At 49.2% G+C, this 18,656-nt stretch overlaps 1 protein-coding gene and 1 long non-coding RNA gene across 2 annotated transcripts in view; one reads left to right on the forward strand and one right to left on the reverse strand.

Annotated features, from left to right (window-relative positions):
* Nucleotides 1-5,039, reverse strand: part of LOC112450445 — a 12,756-nt gene extending 7,717 nt beyond the window's left edge. The window contains exon 1 of the long non-coding RNA XR_005233630.1: nucleotides 4,256-5,039. This is a non-coding gene — a long non-coding RNA (uncharacterized LOC112450445). The remainder of the gene's footprint in view (nucleotides 1-4,255) is intronic.
* The window catches only part of hs6st1a (heparan sulfate 6-O-sulfotransferase 1a), a 56,055-nt gene extending 38,841 nt beyond the window's left edge, over nucleotides 1-17,214 (forward strand). The window contains exons 2-4 of the mRNA XM_017416889.3: nucleotides 10,737-10,959; nucleotides 12,141-12,389; nucleotides 13,511-17,214. Coding sequence (XP_017272378.1) covers nucleotides 10,737-10,959; nucleotides 12,141-12,389; nucleotides 13,511-13,843 — 805 coding nt within the window. The 3' untranslated portion in view covers nucleotides 13,844-17,214. The remainder of the gene's footprint in view (nucleotides 1-10,736; nucleotides 10,960-12,140; nucleotides 12,390-13,510) is intronic.
* The last annotated feature ends 1,442 nt before the right edge of the window (nucleotides 17,215-18,656 follow it).

Consider the following 18,656-nt stretch of genomic DNA (forward strand, 5'->3'; position numbering starts at 1 on the left):
GGGGGGGGGGGTCGCGCGCTAATCCCAGCCAGAGGGGAGGCTTTTGCACATTTTCGGTGTGTTAATGACTGTGCTCGGCTGCCTCTGTAATGGGGCCACCTGTCTACTCATTAGCCTCGTTACCCAGCCTTTTAATTGCCCCCAAACTCCCCCCCCCCTCCAACACACACACTTTCTCACTTCTTTCCCTCTTGACAATTTCTCCTCGTCGCAGGAGGCAAGCCGGCGGGCGTCTCTAATCTGACATCGCCTCGTGTGGCAGGGATTATGTGTTGAGGTGCAGGTGTGTAAAATGGGATTGGGTGTGGTTGTCCGTCTGCAGCGTACGGAGGCGTTTTTGCAAAGGGACCGCTGTGACCTCGGTTACAGGAAGCTCATGAACGTAATGCAGGGCGGAGGGATTCGTCGGGTGGATTTGTGTTCGCTGGAACCGCCCACAGCTCCACCTCTGGCCTCCATCTTCGGTTTAACGGCGAGAGAAAACATCTTTATACAGAACTGAAACTGAATGCTGAGTGATGAGTGGCTGCTGAAGTCTGATAAAAAGAGGCTAAAATAGTTGTTCAAGTCAAAACAGCTGCTAGAAGTAGGCAAACGGAAGCTAAAGCTAGTAGAAGCTAAACAGATGCTAAAAGGAGCTTAACGGAAGCTAAAGCTAAAACACGCTAAACAGAAGCTCAGGCTAAAAGTAGGAAAATAGATGCTAAAGCTAAATACATGCTAAAAAGAAGCAAAACAGATGGTAAACGAAGCTAAACAGAAGCTAAAACTAAAAGTAGGAAAACGGGCGCTTAAGCCAATAGAAGCTACACAGAAGCTAATGCTAAAAGTAGCAAAACAGATGCTAAAGCTCAAAGAAGCTAAAGCTAAAAGAACCACAACAAATGTTGAAGGAAGCTAAACAGAAGCTAAAACTAAAAGTAGCAAACCTGTAGCTAAAATAACTAATACAGTAGCCACAAGTGGCAAAACGATAGCTAAAAGTAGCAGAACTCTAGCTAAAAGATAAAAAGGTTAGAACAGTAATTAAAAACGGCATCAGACAAAAACAAAGGACAAATCCTGAAGCGTTCTTAAAGAGAACAATGTTTTTGAAGGATTTGATGAAATCTGTGTATTCCAATATGTAATATGATATTAAATAATGTTAAATACTTTTGAAAAGTGTAGAAGTTATAAAAGTCACAGCACACAGTTCCCAGTTGAGCTTATCTACGGCTTGTTAAAGTGTGTGAAAGCAGTTCAATTGCAAAATTTAGAGAAAAAAATAAAACAGGAAAACAGTGACCTGAATGCTGACTCAGCATTCATGAAGCTGCTGTGTTTTTCGGACTCGTCTGCTCACGCTTCCCACCATGATCATTTCTCCTCAGAAACGGGAAACTACAGCCGATTGTTTTATTGGATTCGTGGATTTTTCCGGCCAGTCGAGCATCTGTTTTTGTTTGGGGTTTTTTCCAGCACAGTGTTTCTCAGGGGAGCTGAGGGAATCTTTCTTATTCGGTTTTCCTAAAAATCGAGTCTTTATCCCGCTGGGATTCAGGCAGACTCCTCGGCCCGAAGCGGGACGTCATTCATCTCGATCGGTCTCTAAGACTTCTTAGGACTGATCTGACCAAGAAGCCGGCGTGGGGAGGTGAACCAACGTGGAAGAAGTCCTGCATCAAACCTCGCAGTCTCAGTCTGGATCGCCATAAGCTTGTTCGATCTCACACAGACGTGTTCCCTCCATCAGCCACTAATGACGGTAGAGCCTTTATTTATTTTTTTCCTGCTGTATTAAAATCAACATTCCTGCTCTGACTCTAGGTGAAAGTCTCTTAAGAGTCATCATATTTTCCAGTCCGCTCGATTTTTCAAACCGTTCAGAGGTTGCTTGTTCGATCCTCCTCGGCTTCCTCTGGTAATCCCGTTTCCTCCCACCCCTCTGAATCGTTCTCGGCGTTGGGACGGTTGTCTGGGCTGCTGCCAGTCAAGTTACATGAGAAAACAGGCGGCCGTGCATTCCTGCTGTACGAAACAGCGCACTCGGGGGAGGGGATTCCCTCCCCTCTCCCCTCTCCCCCGCCCCTTCTCTTTAGTTTTCTGTGCATTCCTGAATTGTCTCCCACAGCCGACTCTGGCGTTCTTCTTCTCCTCGTGCCGCTTGGCCTTTATCTCGGGCATCTGAACTACGTAATCATTCGTGGCTCAGAGCGATTTGAGTGGCATTTTTGCAGAGTGATCTCCCGATGAGCTTAATGGCGTAACGGCTTATATGGAGGGGAAAATACAAATATAATACTCAGCATCGGCGGGTTTTAATTAGACGGATATAATGCACCGCTTGACGCCGCTAAGACCCTTGTTCTGCCGTTGACCACAGCGGGACAGTCGCCTCTTAAAACAATCTGAACAAAACCTGATGGGGGGGAAGCTCACCACACTTTGTCCTGCAGTTCACTCTGATGTAGAAACCCAGGTAGTCTTTTATAAAACGCTTAGCTGAAAGGGAAACAAAAAGAAGCTATAACTTTAGAATATTCCCAAGAATGGCTGTTGTAATTGTGTTCAGACTACAAAACTTCAGCATGTAGACAAAAGGGGGTCCGGACCGCCAGCAGAGGTTAGGTTTGAGTGACAACGTCTCCACGCCGTTCACATCTGTCGTCTGAATGTAGTCCCACCCCCTCAGGACTGATGTTAACGCCAGGTGTCAGTCATTCCCAGTCTTGCATCAAATCATAGCTTCGGAAACAAAAAACTCGACTGACTATAATCTGCCGGATGTACGCTTCTCTCTCTCTCTCTCTCTCTCTCTCTCTCTCTCTCTCTCTCTGTTGGATGAGCTGGATGGTTCTCATCGGTCCGCGTCACTTCAGTGAGTTCTGTTTTTTTTTATGACACGTCGAACACAAAACTCCCAAACAGTCGGAAGCCGAGCTGGATTTGATGCATTTGGGTTCAAAATATGTGTTTTTATACTTCAATAAATGGTTTGAACGGAAAATACTTAAACACCTTCTGCTGGGAGCATGTGTTCCAACATATAGGAGCACGCTCTGCTCCCCCCCCCCCACCTCGCTCCAACATTGTCCTCATTGTCTCCTGTTACTCCCCGTCACTCCAACTCCTGTTTTCCCTTTTAACCCCCCCGTCTCCTTTACGTCGTCTGTGTTTAAAGTCTAAATTACCAAGCAGTCCGTCTGAGTCCTCGGGCTGCTATTGATCAGCGAACAAAGACTGAGGAGTGAGCCGAGGCTGCCAGAGAAGACGCCCGCAGCGCTTTCTCTCTCCAACCGAGGGTCTATTTCTGTCCGTCTCGGGCGCGTCGGTATCGGCTGTAGTTGCCCGGGACGCGGGGGAAGCGGGTCAACGGGGGGAGTTCAGTCAGTCTCGAGAGGTCGACCACTTGGAGACGGGGAAACGTAAGCTTTCCGTCATGTCCGCCTCGCCCAGAAAATGTTTACCTTTGAGGAAGGAGGTGGCGGAGCTCTGCGGCAGTCCGCCGAGCTTCAAGTGGTCGCATGTTGCTGCTCCGTGTAAACACACGCTGACGGGCTGATCTCATCTACAGCCAGCACATTCCTGTGTTGGGATACGGAGCTAGACTCAAGTCGGGAACGCGCAAGGAGACGGGGTTGGGTCTTTGTCAGAATCTGTCTGGTTTGAGATGTCCTGATCAAGACATCGGTCCACGCTGCCCTCGTCTCGTCGTGTTCCCAGGTTCCCGTCACCGCTCCAAACCCGATAAAAGCACACTTGAGATCTCAGTTTATGATTTTTAAGGTCGTTGCTTGATTAAAACGATGACACCGAAGACCTGCAGCTAAAACAAAAACCCTCTAACATGAAACGTGCTGCTAACCCTGCTGATAACTTCCTTTCGACGTGGAAGGTGGTGCCACGTACCGAACTCACCCGGGACCGCCGTTTTCCGCTTTTTCATCCTTTCAAAACAAACCGGGGTGACAGGAGGACGCTCCGTGGACAGAACCTGGCGTGTCGCTGGCAGGTGGCGGCCCAAAATATATTAAAGGAAATAAAAACATCTCTCACGACAGTCACGTTGGCTCCTCAAATCTGCCCATTTTAATTAAACTTTAAATATTCAAACATCCCTGCTCATGCCTACATTTAGGCGTAGATGTTGATTTTACTGGTCGTCTACGTCAATTAGACATCCAAAGGAGGTACAATGTCTTCTCTGTAGAGATACGCTGGCTTTCTTGTAAAGGGAGCTTATAAATAATCCATTTTTATTCCCGATTTTTACCTTTTTCCTCATTAAGCAGTCCCCGAACTGGGATCGTTGCAGCTCTACGGTGCCCATCAGTGACCTGGTAAAGGTCTTGGAACGGATCACCGATTAGTTTTCTCGCCCGAAGCCAAAGGCAGAGCCGTGGTCGCACGGGCGGTCGGCGAATAATGTCGTGAGCCGGTGAATGGATTTGAATGATTCCAGATTGTCGCCACAGCAAAGCGACCTTCACTCAGACAGTCCTACGGGCGTCGATTTCAAATTTTGTGCGGTAGTAGCTGAGGCTCGTCCTCCGAGCGCCAACGGACCGATCGGGAAAAGAGAAGAGACGAAGAAGAAAGTCAAAGTAAAAGAGTGAATGTTCTTGTCTTTCTTTTGTTCGCCGCCCCCTGACAGCGAGCAGGCCGGAGCATGCTTTGCTTCAAAAAAAACAGAAGCTTTGGTTCTCAGTCGGCGTAACGGGGGGGGGGGGGTTATTTTTCCTGCAGGTCTGTGAGACGTAACGGGCGAATGGCTGGGCTTGCCGCTGCCTGCCTGCCGCCGGCTGAGAATGGCGCTCCTGTTCGCCTCCGATCCGGTCCGGTCCGGTCTGGTTTGGCAGCGCACACACGACAGAGGTGGCTGGGAGGTTGTGGCCGACGAGAGCCGAGAGTTTCAAACTTGGGGAAAAAAAACAACCCACCAGCCTCTGGGCCCTCGTGCTCCCGCGGACGTTACCTCGGGGTCCGCCTGTGTTGATGTTTCCTAAAGTCGAGGCGGGGAAAACACGAAGCAGTCCCGACCACGAGGCTCGGTTTCACTCCGCTTTCTTTGTTTTTCCTTTCCGGGTCGGGCGGGACCTGGGCTTTTGGGCTTTACGTCGCCTAAAACTGTAAAATACTTCACGAACCACCGGACAAATTGGAATGAAACTTACACAAACTAATCATGAAATGTGCACCTTTTAAATGACTCACTTTCGGAGTTAATCCAATTCAAGATGGATGCCACAGCCAACCGATCCTTAAAAAACACAAAAATAGCTACAACTCAGTCAGTTTGACAGATGCTGAGCTAAAATGTGACGCAGGGGTAGCTGAGAGTCCTCTACAGCACATACTCTGAGCGTGTTGCGTAACGTGCGTTCTATTCTTCTTCTGATGTTTTATTTTATTTTTTTTTTAGCTTGATTGGGCCTAAACTTCAGAGGCAGGGAAAGATCTATGTTGTCGAGCGGCTCCGGTTTCAACAAACATCCACGGACTATTAATAAATCCTAGCTGCTCGGCGCAGCGGGGTGCAGGAGGCATCTGTGTGTGTGTGTGTGTGTGTGTGTGCACGTGTTTTAACCAGACTGCAATCCATAGCCTGAAGTTTAAACAAGACGTCAAAACTTCTTCTTTTTTCTTTTTTCTCCCACAAACTTGAGGAAACAAAGAATTCTGCGTCCCTCTCGTACCGCAGTTTTAAGCCACCACTTTCATTTCTTGCATTCCTTTTAATTCTACGTATATTTATTTAAAAAGTGACCACTGCTAGAAGGAAGAGGATGCAAGTGAAGGGTCTGAAGGAAGTCGAGCGCGTGAGGAGGTGAAAGATTCACAGAAAAGGGAAGTGAGGTTAAGGAGCGACGGTATGAGATGTGATTTGTGAGCCACGGGAAACGGGCTCGGAGGCCCTTTCAGGCCCAGATGCCGTGTGTTTCCTCCCGATAATGCTCAGCAGCCTCACATGCAGACGGCCACACAGGTCCCGTTAGCCACCAGAAGGCTAACATTGGCCAAAGGTGCGGCACGACACGACCACAAATCTGAAAAGGTTGGGACGTTGTGTGAAACGTCGATAAAACCCCAGAGTGCAGCGATTTTCAAGTTTCACGAACCCACATTTCATTCACACTGGAAACATATTAAATGTTTTAAACTAAGAAATGGTGCAATTTATTTTTTTTGATGGCGGCAACACTTGTCAGAACAGTTGGGTCAGGTCCATGTTTCCTCTGTGAAGCATCTCCTCCTCTTTAAACATCAGTCTGTAAACATCCAGGAGCTGAGACGAGCAGCTGCTGGAGGTTTTAGAGGGAATGTTGTCCCATTCTGCTCTGATGGAGGATTCTAGCTGCTCAACAATCCTGAGTCTTTAATGGTGAGAGGTCTGGACTGCAGGCAGGTCCGTTCAGCTCCATTACAAAGCCATAGTGTCATAATGGATGCAGTCTGAGGTTTAACATCATCTTCCTGAAATATGCAAGACCTTCAGTGAAAATGACAATCTGGATGGAAGCAGATGTTCTAAAACCTGTAAATACTTCTCTACATTGTTGGTGCCTTTCCAGATGTGTAAGCTGCACAGGCCAGAGACACTAATGCACCCCCATACCATCAGAGAGGCAGGCTTTTGAACTGAGTGCTGATAACTGACTGGATGATGTGGCATTCATGGTTTCTAAAAGGAATTTGAAATTTGGCTCCATCTGACCACAGATCAGTTCTCCTCTGTCCCTCAGTCCATTTTAACTGAGCTTTGGTCCAGAGAAGACAGCAGTGGTTCTGGATGGTGTTCTCTATTTTCTGTTAAGGAACATATTTCAGAACTACTTTTAGACAGTTTTTTTTTTGATAAACTGGTGAACTTCTGCCCATCTTTATTTCTCATTCAGCCTCTGTTTCCTTCCTGTACCACTCACGTTCAGTCTTTTGTTGTCCCCGTCCCATCTTCTGAGATTTCACTGCCATAAAACTCAGCATGACCTAATTTTTTTCCTAAAAATGTTACCATTTCTTAGCTTAAACATGCGCTCCATCGCATAGAACAAACTACATGTTTATGAGAATTGCAAAATGTTGGGATTATATTTCCCTGCCTCATTTGTGGTAAAGTGCCAAAAGCCTACAAGCATCTTTTTCCTCTTTTTTTTTTCTTTCTAGAGTACGTGGAAACAAAGACGTGCATGGGAGATGTAAGCGAAGGAGGGCAAGAAGTCCTCAAATTGAGAGACGAAACAAAGATGCGCGTGGTGTATTTTTATTTGTTTTTTTTTTCCTTTTGTTCTTCTTTCTGCCGTTTCTTTGTTTGTTTGTGAGCCGGGAAAGTTGGCCGCCTTCGTGATGCACGTTCCACCTCATGTTTAAGTTCAGTGACTGAGGACAAGAAGAAACAGTTCTCAGACAATCGCTTCATCACACCGACTAAAGCTTTATTTCTTTTCTTTTTTCTCCTTGCTGATTTCCATACCATTAGTCTGATTGGATAAATCAATAAGATGGTAAATAAATTTGTTTCTACCTTGTTAGATGGGGGTTTTTCTCCCTTTTTTGGGGGGGAAGTGGGTGTCTTTTTATGAAACCTGTAAATCTAGCTTGTGAGAGGAGCCGTGTCCAGACGGAGTTCCTGCTCTGTCAGAGGAGGATCTTAAATCTGAGCGTCGAGACGCCGAGTGACTCATATTGATACCTGCGCGGCTGGTGTGAGTGGTGGGAGGGGGGTAAATGTCTGCCGGAGTGTTTGTGAAGGCAGAGGCCAGCGAAAGCTCGTTAAGGGTCGGAGTCCACGACGGCAGTTTTTTGGGAATCCTTACTGTCCGATTAGAATCACGCTTCAAACAAAAGTTCTGAATATTTTTGCTCCAAACTGCTGATGTTTAATGGGTTTCCTCAAAGAGAGGGGAGTCAAAATGCTGAGAGGGGTGGCGAAAGGTTTCCAAACAAACTCTCTTTCTTCCATGTTTCCACCGTTTTGGTTTTTTTTCGGTCCCCTTGTAGAGCGTGGCTTTGTCATGGTGCGTTTATGCTATTTTTTTAATCAATTTATGGACTTGTATTTCAAGTTTTAGTAACGATTATGGTGCAAACAAGTTTTTTATTGTAAGTTTATATTTGGAGGTTATCTAAGGACCCCTGCTTGGTGTTGGGTGACCCACACTGGGGTCCCGACCCCAACTTTGGGAATCGTTGGCTTAAAGAACGAATATTAACAGTAAAAGGAACAGAGTTTACTTTGTAACGCTGCGAGTAGCAGCCATCTTGAAGTCCTAACTGGCGGTAGTTGGAGTTGCTCCTACTTTCCCAGTGGGACGTCCCACTTGAGGAAATTTACGACTAGGAACTCAGAAATGTCCATTTCCCAGTACTACTGGAACGCAGTGTAAGTATCTTCCACCTGGGATGATTGAGTCGCATCGTGGCTCCAGAGGTCGCGTCTCCGAGCCGCCGACTCCAAATGGCGAGCAAATGGGCTGAGTTCTTCAGTTGCGTTCTCGCCGCCTTCTGCAACTCAAGCGAGGGCAGACTGAGTCTTTGGAGACTCTCTCTCAGCCCCGGGCCACTGACACGCCGTGGGTTTTCCTCCTCCCCGGGTGGAAACGGGTCCTGCACGTCGTGTGGCTCCTTCAGCCTCAGTTGTACCTTTTTTAACGTCACAGAAGCCGAAGCCCCCTCCAAGCCTTTCAGTCGGTGTTCAAGGCCCGCCGCCGACATTAAATAAGAATCCATTCTTGACCATTTTAAATCGACTCGGAGTCACTTACGTTGGCGTCGATAAATCGCTTCGAGCCTCAGACCTTTCTCAGACTACAAAGCCTCCATTTTAGCCGCCTTGTCCGACCCGGCAGACGCGCGTCATTTAGGATCATTTATTTGCGTCGTGCGTGTTTGTGCCATTTATTTACTCTGCCTGGTAATATTCCTGAGCCTTCATTATAGCGGGAGCCATAACTTTGATAAATCACTTGGGCTCGGGGCCCTCACTGCTTTCACAGTATTAGAAAACTAATTGAAATTCTCTTCCGCCTCCTTCTCCTCCTCCTTTCTCCCCCTCGGTCCTTACTGCTCCTCTCTTCCTCTCTGGTTTTCATCCCCCCCCCCACACCTCCTCATTCTTTCCCTTCCAGTCTGTGTAGCAGGCCCCAAACAGCAACCATTTTTTTCCCCCCTCTGTGTGTGTTTGTGTGTGGAATGGAAGCCAAGAGGGGGAAAATGTCATCGCTGATTTAATAGGCGTATTCTTGCTCAGAGACACACAGCGGGCTCATGAAGTCGCACACAAACACACACTGCACTCTGGGGAGTGTTAAGAATCCTGATAATGTCATCATAGGAATCTCCATAATGTAGCCCTGGTCTCCTGCAGGCTCCTGTTTGACTGCGCCTCTCCTGTCGCCGTTATTAGATAAGACGGGAGAGGATGGGATGGATGAGAGTTTAGGTTTGGGTTGATGGGATTTGGACCCCCGCCTCATCCAGCCGTGCCTGGGACGGAAAGGTCCGCCTGGTCGGTCGCCCGGGCGCTCCCAGATGCCCGCCGGATTGAGGGTTTAGTCGTTTTATTGTCCGTGATCTCCCCGCCGCCTCCAGATTTGTTTCATTTGCTGGGATCAGGGCGGGGTTACTGTGCTGTGCTGGAGCTCCCAGATGAAATTTGATTGGGCCTTTCTGTCAAGGATCTCCCAAATTGGTGCCAGATTTAGTTGTTTTGGAGCTCAGGATCTCCCTGCTGTCAGTAGATTTTATTTTTATTGTTTTGTTTTTGCTGCTCTTTACCGCTTTTATTTCTGCCCAGCAGCTCCCATTTCTTCGCAGAGAACGGCGCTCCGGCGTCCCGAGGCGCCTCGTTCTCGCAGGGGGGCTCCCTGTCGGCACACAAACGCCCCTCTGCAGACATTCCTCTGGGCGCTCGCCCCACGCTTCCCCCGCAGGCGTTGCCACACGTAGCGGCGCCGCGTGCACGCCCGCGTGCGTGCGCGTGGCTAATGAGGACGTGTTGATTGATTAGACTGCAGTAATTAGCTGGAGTGTGAAGGCCTGGAAAGGTCTCCGCTCAAGTGGGAGTGGTCCCCCTCTAGAGAGACGTTGAACTGTGCTATGCGCCATTACTTTACACACTAACACACACACACACACACACACACACACACACCACATAAACAGTCCCGTTCAAATCTCGGATGCAGGATGAGTCATCTCTCCGAGGCAGACCTAATACTCGGTGCCAGTGTGAAGCGGGAGGAAGTGTGTGCGTCGCAGTCTGAGACACAAGGATGCTTTGCAGCGCCGCGATGTGTGTGCCGCAGAGGGAGGTGTGCTTGTGCCAGCAGTTTTCTTTTTTTTTTTTTTTCCCTCCCTGCACACTGTGGCCTCTACGCCGACTTGATCCGCCGCCTCGCAAATCAACTGCGCCCACCCTCCCCTCCCCCGCGCTCTTCACTCTGAGTTTCACTTCCTGTCTCCCAGCGAATCTCGTCTGTGCAGGAGGAAGCTGATTTTAATTGTTTTTTAGAAAAATGGAAATAATAATGGACTCAGCATGACAGCCTCGGTCTCTTGGCCTGAGTTGGCAGGATGGCGACCAAACGTTTGGTGCAAAGCGTTGCGAACAGTGCCACCACATGGCCGGCTGTAGAACTACACGCGATTTGTTTTCGTTTCTTTTTTGCTCGACTTTCGTCTCTGTAGGACAACTTCTAACCTTTCTCCCCTTTTTTTTTTTTTTCCTTTTTCCCCCTCGTCCGTTCGCCCGACAGGAAGTTCTACTACATCACTCTGCTGAGAGACCCCGTGTCCCGCTACCTCAGCGAGTGGAGGCACGTGCAGCGGGGAGCCACGTGGAAGACCTCGCTGCACATGTGCGACGGGCGGACGCCGACGCCCGAGGAGCTGCCTTCCTGCTACGAGGGCTCGGACTGGTCGGGGTGCACGCTGCAGCAGTTCACGGACTGTCCGTACAACCTGGCCAACAACAGACAGGTGCGTTAACGGCAGGCGGTGAAACGTGGCGATCTAGTGAAGCCGGTTCTCCCCGGCACAGCGTGGAGAACCAACATGCTCAGCACTTCAGTTTAATTTGGAACATCTTCCTTTATATGAAACACACACACACACACACAAAAAAAAGAAAAAACAGCCACTTTCAGGCACTTATCTTCAGCTAACCGGCGCCTCCGCTCTTCAAATTGCCGTTCACGTCTTCAGAGGGAACTCTCAAATACATTAATACAAGGAAAACGCTGCGCAGGTGAATTCGGAGCCGCCTTGAAATAAAAGGGAGCCAGGTGGGCGGGAGGAGCCGCGCACGCGGCGGAACGCACGAGCAGCCGGGAGTTCGCCCGCTGGCCACAAACACAGCAAATTCACACCTTCTTCTCTCGCGCTATCTCAGTCTCCCACCTCGGCGTGTTGACCAGCTTATCTCATCTGAACCCGAGGGTTGGATTACTGACACACACACACACACACACACACACTGGAAAGCATCCTGGTTGAAACCCTTTGACACACGTAGAGCTCAGATCAGAATCTGAAAGTTGCGTTTTATTGGCTAAATTATGGCTAAATTTGCTCAATTTCTGAGCAGGCTCTGTGTGTGTGTGTGTGTGTGTGGATGGGGGGGGCTTTATTTCAAGAAGTATGTTAATTAATAATGATGGTGCTTGGAAAGCCTCACAGATTGATGTTCTGAGTTTCGAGTCCAAAGAAAAACAGAATTCCTCCCGTTAATCGAATGTCTCTTTTAGCGCTGGGGTTTATCCGCAGCATTTGTTGGGAACTGGCACGAGGGAGGCGTTTCGTCTGATGCGCGGACGCTGGGTGGCAGCGGTTGGTTTTGGTTTTGCAGACTTCTGAAAGCTGCACTTTGAGCTCTAAGTCCTGTCGGTTTTCGTCTGCATCCATCGCCGTGCCGTCACGCACGGATGCCGTTAAACCGGCTCTTTTATGTTTACATTAGCTGAAGTTTTGCGTTGGACATCGTGAATACAAGAAGTTCAAGCACCAGAGGCAGCAATAAATCATTAACGTACAGCGTGGATCAGACTGATAAAGTCCCAAATATGTCGATTTTTTAAATTATCTCTGATGTTTTGAGGTGCTTTAAAAATTGCATTTGGCTCTCAGATTATCTGACGGACCCCCCTGTCCTCTGTCCACAGGTGCGAATGCTGGCGGACCTGAGTCTGGTCGGCTGCTACAACATGTCCACGGTTCCGGAGAAGAAGAGGGCCCAGCTGCTGCTGGAGTCGGCCAAGAAGAACCTGCGAGACATGGCCTTCTTCGGCCTGACAGAGTACCAGAGGAAAACCCAGTTCCTCTTTGAACGGACCTTCAGGTTGCGCTTCATCAGGCCGTTCATGCAGTACAACAGCACGCGGGCCGCCGGCGTGGACCTGGACAACGCCACGGTCAGTCACGGCGCGCCTCTGAGCCCCGCTAGAAAGGCACATCAGCGCACCGCGGTCTGTGCCGAACGAACAAACCACGTCAGCCTGATGTGTTCGTTCTTGAAACGTTAAAAAGGGAAATAATTAGCAAAGAAAAAAAGGTGTTAAATACAGGAAAAAGGAGAAACGGAGTCAACTCTCTGGTCTTCTAATTGCTGTAAAACAAACTGGGATAACAACCAGCAGCTTTTAACACATTCTTCACACTTTGATTGGTCCAGTGTGGGAGTTCTTAAGCTCCATTTCCTGGAGATTTTTTTTCCTTTTTTTTCCTTCCCCCAGCACAAAACAGATTGGTGATTCATCCATCAAACTCAGCTGCTTGGAGAGAAGTAAAATATGCACAGCTGTGAGCCTCTGGAACGGACGACCAGTGGTTCTTATTACCAAAAAAAAAAAAAACGGAAGGTTTTTACATTGCAAGATTGTTAGATATTCCCAGTAACATCCAACTAAGTCATTGAGTTTCTTTAAAAGAGATATTTACCTGAAACCGTTGGGTCTTCGGAATGGTCCGAACGGAAGCTCCCAACTGGGACGCGCGCACAGCTCAGGTCAAACACGTTCCCCCCTCCGGGTTGGATTCCCGCGCAGCTGAGGACTGATTTCGGTAAAGCCGGCTGCATTACGCGAGCTAACACATTCGGGTTGTGGCTACAAAACGCGCTCCTCCTGAGGCTCTGAAAGCACTTGGAACGACTCCGGACCACCAACAGTCTGGGGGGTTTTGTGTCCGTCGTGTCAGGCGGACATTCGCGCGGTTTAAATTTTCAGTCTGCCACACCTTAATGCTAGCGTCAGTCTTTCGCCTGTTCCCTTTTTTTTTGTTGTTGTTGTTGTTAACCACGTTTAGCTTGCCTGTACATTCAGCACAAACTTCACTGATAGAAAATCTAAAATCTTTATCCCGTTTCCTCCCTTTTAGAAACGACGGCTAAGAAAAATAAACGAGCAGCTCATTTGTTCTGTTATTTTAGTCGAGAACGATTATTTTCAGTCTCCTCTCCCGTTTTTCCATTTTTTTCTCCTCCTCGCCCAACTTCGGGGGCAAATGTAAACGCTTGTTCTGCCCTCCCCCGCAGGTGCAGCGCATCGAGGAGCTGAACGAGCTGGACATGGAGCTGTATGACTACGCCAAGGACCTGTTCCAGCAGCGCTACCAGTACACCCGGCAGAAGGAGCGGCGGCAGCAGCGCATCAGGAACCACATGCAGCAGGGCCGCCAGGGCCAGGGCCTCGGCCTCGGCGTGGGCCTGTGGCCGTCCCGCGGCCGGACGATGTCGGAGTCCATGCAGGAGGACCGGGAAGGGGAGCGGGTGGAGCGGGAGGAGGGCGAGGAGGGCGGCAGGACGGAGGAGGCGGGCGCCCGGCTCCCCACCGAGGACTACATGAACCAGATCATCAACCGCTGGTAGCAGCAGAACAAACAACGGGACGGCCATATGTAATGTGAAATTCTCACACACACACACGCACGCACACACACATCCACGGAAAGCGCCGCCTGCTTCAAAAGACCCCAAAAAGCCCCCCCGACGACAGACTCGCAGAGACGGGGGGGCAGCAGGAATCTGAGTGGGTTGCTATAGAAACCGGAGCCTGGCAGATCGCATCAGCTCTCGTTGTTGAGCTTTGCCCAGTTGTTATTGGCGCCTGCTTGCCCCCTTCCCCCTCCTCCGAACGCCACCTTTCCCTGTCGCCGCCATCATCGTTACTTCCCGAGCGGTGCAGCGAGAAAACGGAGGGGGGGCAGGGGGGCGTTTCTGTGAAAGTTGCCGACAACGGAGTCTCTCGGCTCCCGTCCGCCGCGCTTCTCCTCCTCTCGCGTTCAAACCCCCACCCGAACTGACTTCAAGTCGGCGAACCGGGGCAGGGGGGGTCCAGTTTCAGACAAACTGGGGGCGCCGGGAAGGACAGAACCGAAGGAAGACAACAGGTGGGACTACTTGAGAAACTGCATCAGGACTCAGTTGTGCATTAAGAGCTTCGTGCTTACATGAAATCAGCCATCTCATCCATGCTTCGGTCCTGAATCCGTCTGGTTTTTATTTTTAAAATCTGATTTTATTTCTATGTCTTGCTTTGTTATAAAGCAGAATTGTAATAACACTGAGACCAACATTGCTGCCTAAAGAAAAGTGATTCCTTTATGTCTTTTTTCTTTTTTTTAAATTGTTTTATAAGCAGAAAGCTAAAGGGTTGGATTGATGAACAATGGACCATAGCCATTACTGAAGCCTTGCTTCTTTTCTTTTTTTTTTTTTTTTTTTTTCTTTTTAAGGGAGTGGGGAGGGGGTGACAGTTTTCTGATAAAGGTTCCCAAAGCTCCTGTCGCTTAACAAGTTCATTATTTCTCCTTCTTTTTGGGGGTCTCAGCCCTGCGGAGGATGACAGCCAATTATAGAAGCCGGATCTCGCATAGGTGCGAGGAGGTGGTGGAGGGGGAGGGGAGGGGGGTGTCTGCTGTAGGTTGTTGCCAGGAACCGTGCGGCACGAACGGCAAGCGCTTTGGAAGCCTTAACTCAGACAAACGCTCGAAACGGGAGCTGCGAAACCACCGGTCACCATGGCGACGTGAGCCCTTAATGCAGTGGGTGGCATTTTAAGCTCGCTCTCTCTCTCTCTCTCTCTCCTTTTTCTTCTTCTTCTTCTTCTTTTTCGGACTGCGTTGTGAAAGCAGCAACCTTATACGGGCGGCCCCGGCCCCCCCGCCTCCACGCGGAGGGCAGACACAGCCCTGGTGACCCGCAGCGTCCCCCTGCAGGGCGGACGGGCCCCCGTGTGCCGGAGTCATAGTAAGCAGAGTTATTCGCCAGATATTATGTCGGCATTATACTACAGTCATTTTCTTTGACTACTTGTTAAGTCTTGAGCGTGTGTGTTTGTGTGTGTGTGTGTATACAGTATGCCAGATCAGTGTACGCCTTTGTAAATAGTGTGACTGACCGACAGAGGATGTTTCTCATGAATGATTTGTCTCACGACCAGTTACTTGGTTTCTGTTATTTTTTTCTCGGGAGGTGGAAGGTGATGCAGCAGCAGCATGACCCAAATGTGTGACCCGTCCCCTCGATGCAAGCCAATAATATCCCCCCGTCCCCCCGTTTTTCCTGTTCGTCTCACGTCTCTCCTTCCCGTGGCGTGTTTGCATACCAGGACTGAATCGCTCGACCCGCCTAAAGTTGTCATTTTTTATTGTTAAATTTCTCGACCTCTAGTTTTGTTTTTTGTTAACAGCGCCCATTTATGAGACGCGTAGCGTCTCGCTTGCTGCCTTTTGTGCCGGAGTTTTAAAAAAAAACATTTGAGATCCGATTGTGACATGAGAAATGAGGACGTTCTAGTCGTTTTGCTCGCACCTTCCGAACGACATTCCGCGCCATCTCGATGCGTTGAGGTTGACGCTCAGCTACCACCCCCATCGAGTTTTAGTCCGGCGTCTGTAAACCCGGCCGAGCTGGAGCCATTTTTTTTGTGTTGGGTGAAGTCAACGAGCCGTGGAGACCCTCTCGAATCGAGCCGACTCTGTAAGTGAATCAGGTGTAGAGGTACGTCTGATGATTACACTCATTAAAAATCCATCCAGTGGTTTACGACATATTTTGCTAACAGACACAGGCAAAAGCAATGCGGCCCCTTCATTTTTTTTTTCATGCAACTTGACTTTCCTGCAAGGAAACTGTTGAATGAAATCCCAAAACTCTGAAGTCCCCGAACAGAAGGCGACCCGTCGGCTGCAGGCGATAAACCGTTTTGCGTCCGTCTGCGTCTGGCCCAGGGATTGTTGGGAGCCAATTACGGCGGGGCGGACTTATCGGGTTAGAAAAGCACAGGGCGCAAATTACACCCCCCGGCTAGAAAAATTGATATTTAAAGCGATCAAATTAACACTTTGTGACCGTGCAAGAAAACAACGGAATCGGCTCGGTTTCGTGCCTCCCTGTTTTTGGACGTTTGACTCGGATCTGCGAAGTGCTCTGACTGAAGCTGAATGTAGCTGGTGCAGTTTTGTGGCGTACGACGGCTTCTCCTGAAAGCCGAACCAACTGACTGGGCGGGTCGATTTTACAGTCGTGGGATCGACTCAGTCTTCAAATCAGGGCGGCACGGGGAGGAGAGAGCCCCTCCAGTCGTCGTCGTCGTCGTCGTCCTTCTTTTCGTGTAGCTCTCCCAATAATGCAATAAGGACAGAGGAACGGATGCGGGACGAGGGATCCTCCCTATACATATTAGCTTCCCCCCTCCCTCTCCGTCGTCGTGTTTCATTTCTGAAACTGGAGACTTGAGAACACTGCAGGTCCGGGCGTTTTCGTGCCCACAATTTTATTTTTAATTTCTTTTTAGTGTCTGCGATCGGGCTCCGAACCAGTCTGCGGTTTTGTGGGTCGCACAGCAGAAAGGAAAAACCCGACCATTTTTAAAATATATATATATTATTTTCAGAGTTCCAGTTTTAAATCTGACTCGAGGCGGAGCTCCTTGTGTCTGAGCAGAATGACTGACATCATTCCAGAAGCCGACGCCGTAAAAAAAGGCTGCTTTTGTTTGTTTCCACGTCTTTATTCAACGTCTCGTCTCTGTGAACATGAACAAATAGGTACCGCTGCCATCAAACTCCTTTCAGGACGTGTTAAAGAGCGTGAAAGGGATTTGTTTTTTTGTTTTTTGTTTTTTATTTGTGTGCAGTTTGTCTCTGCCTCCATATGTATGCATCGCTCTGGGTTGGTTTTCCTACGATTGCAAAGACGAATCATCAAGCCACCGATTAAAATATTTCATTTTTACACGCCTGCCTCTGTTGTCATTAATACCTGTCCGCTCTGAAGTGCTGGTAATCTCTCTGTAATCTTTGTTTGCTGCTTTAATTTGATAAAAGCAATAATTCTTAAATAAAAGACTTCAGATTAATGAGGTTAAATGGAGAAATCCCTATAATTTAAAACACTATCAGACTGAAGATACTGTATGTATTCACCAATCTCTCCCCGTCTATTACCATCAGAAGCTATGTAATTTGTTACATAAGGTCCAGATGTGCCTGTTGTACCAGAATCAACTCCAGTCCAACGGCTCCAAGTAGTGACGGCTTCTACTGAGCAAGTATAAAAAAATAAAAAATCCCAGAACTCCGAACATCCCATGGAGCTCCGGTAAATCCGTCCATCCACTTTCTTTACCCACTTCTCCTTTCCGGGTCGCGGGGAGCTGGTGTCTATCTCCAGCAGTCACTGTTCAAGAGGTGGGGGGACACCCTGGACAAGTCTCCAGTCCATTACGAGGACACATGGAGACAAACGAGACAAAGAACCATTCATTCTCCCATTAGAGTTTCCAGTAAATAGCAAACGGGGGGGGAGAGATTTTGCGATCACAGCGAACCTGCCAGTCCGGATGTGTTCTGTCCACCAAAACTGATGGACCAGATGAGGAGGACGGTATTTAGAGACATGTTCCAGAGGCCAAAGACAGTCCTGATGGATCTGTCCACAGGACAGCTACAGAGCTGCACAGATCCGGTCTTTGTGGAAGACGAACCTTCAGGCCGTCGACGACAACGCAGAGTCTGGTAGAGCTGGTGAATTCGCTTCACTTTATGGACTCTGGTTATTCAGAGTCGATCATTTTGGTGATCCGGGTCACTCAAGTCGGACACAGTAAGGGTTTGTTTTTTTTTTACCCGACTTATTTGACTCAGCAGTGTTACTGGGGATTCAACTGCAAACTCACGGACTTGGCGGCTGTCTGCCAGAGGACGTGAAGGCTCCGGGATAATGGTGACCTCGGATTTGTGAGTCTGCCTCAAACCTACCGCTGCTCACCATGCTGAGAACACCATCCCTACAGTGAAGCATGGTGGCGGCAGCATCATGTGTGGTTGTCCTTCCGGCTTGCGTCGCAGTTTTCACCCCTCAGGTTGCTGCCCTTCTGCCCGCAGACTGATCTGTAACTCGAGCCGCGGCACCGCCACCCCCGGGAGTCCTGACGACGGCCTCGGCCCTGTCGGCGGTGATCTACGGCACCGATTCCATCCGCAGACGCCGTCGGACTGCGGCGCGCGGCCCCGAATGTCCCTCTCCCTTTGCCGGTGGGCGGGTGATCGATTGACGACGACAGGATGGCAGGGATGTAATTCCCTGTCCTTGGATGCAGAGGAGCCGAGCCCTTCGACAGATTTCATCGCACAGCAGTAACCTCAACTCTGAACCCCCCCCCCCCCCCCCCCCCCCC

The sequence above is a fragment of the Kryptolebias marmoratus genome, linkage group LG10 (genome assembly GCF_001649575.2).
Source record: "Kryptolebias marmoratus isolate JLee-2015 linkage group LG10, ASM164957v2, whole genome shotgun sequence".
Classification (NCBI taxonomy): domain Eukaryota; kingdom Metazoa; phylum Chordata; class Actinopteri; order Cyprinodontiformes; family Rivulidae; genus Kryptolebias; species Kryptolebias marmoratus.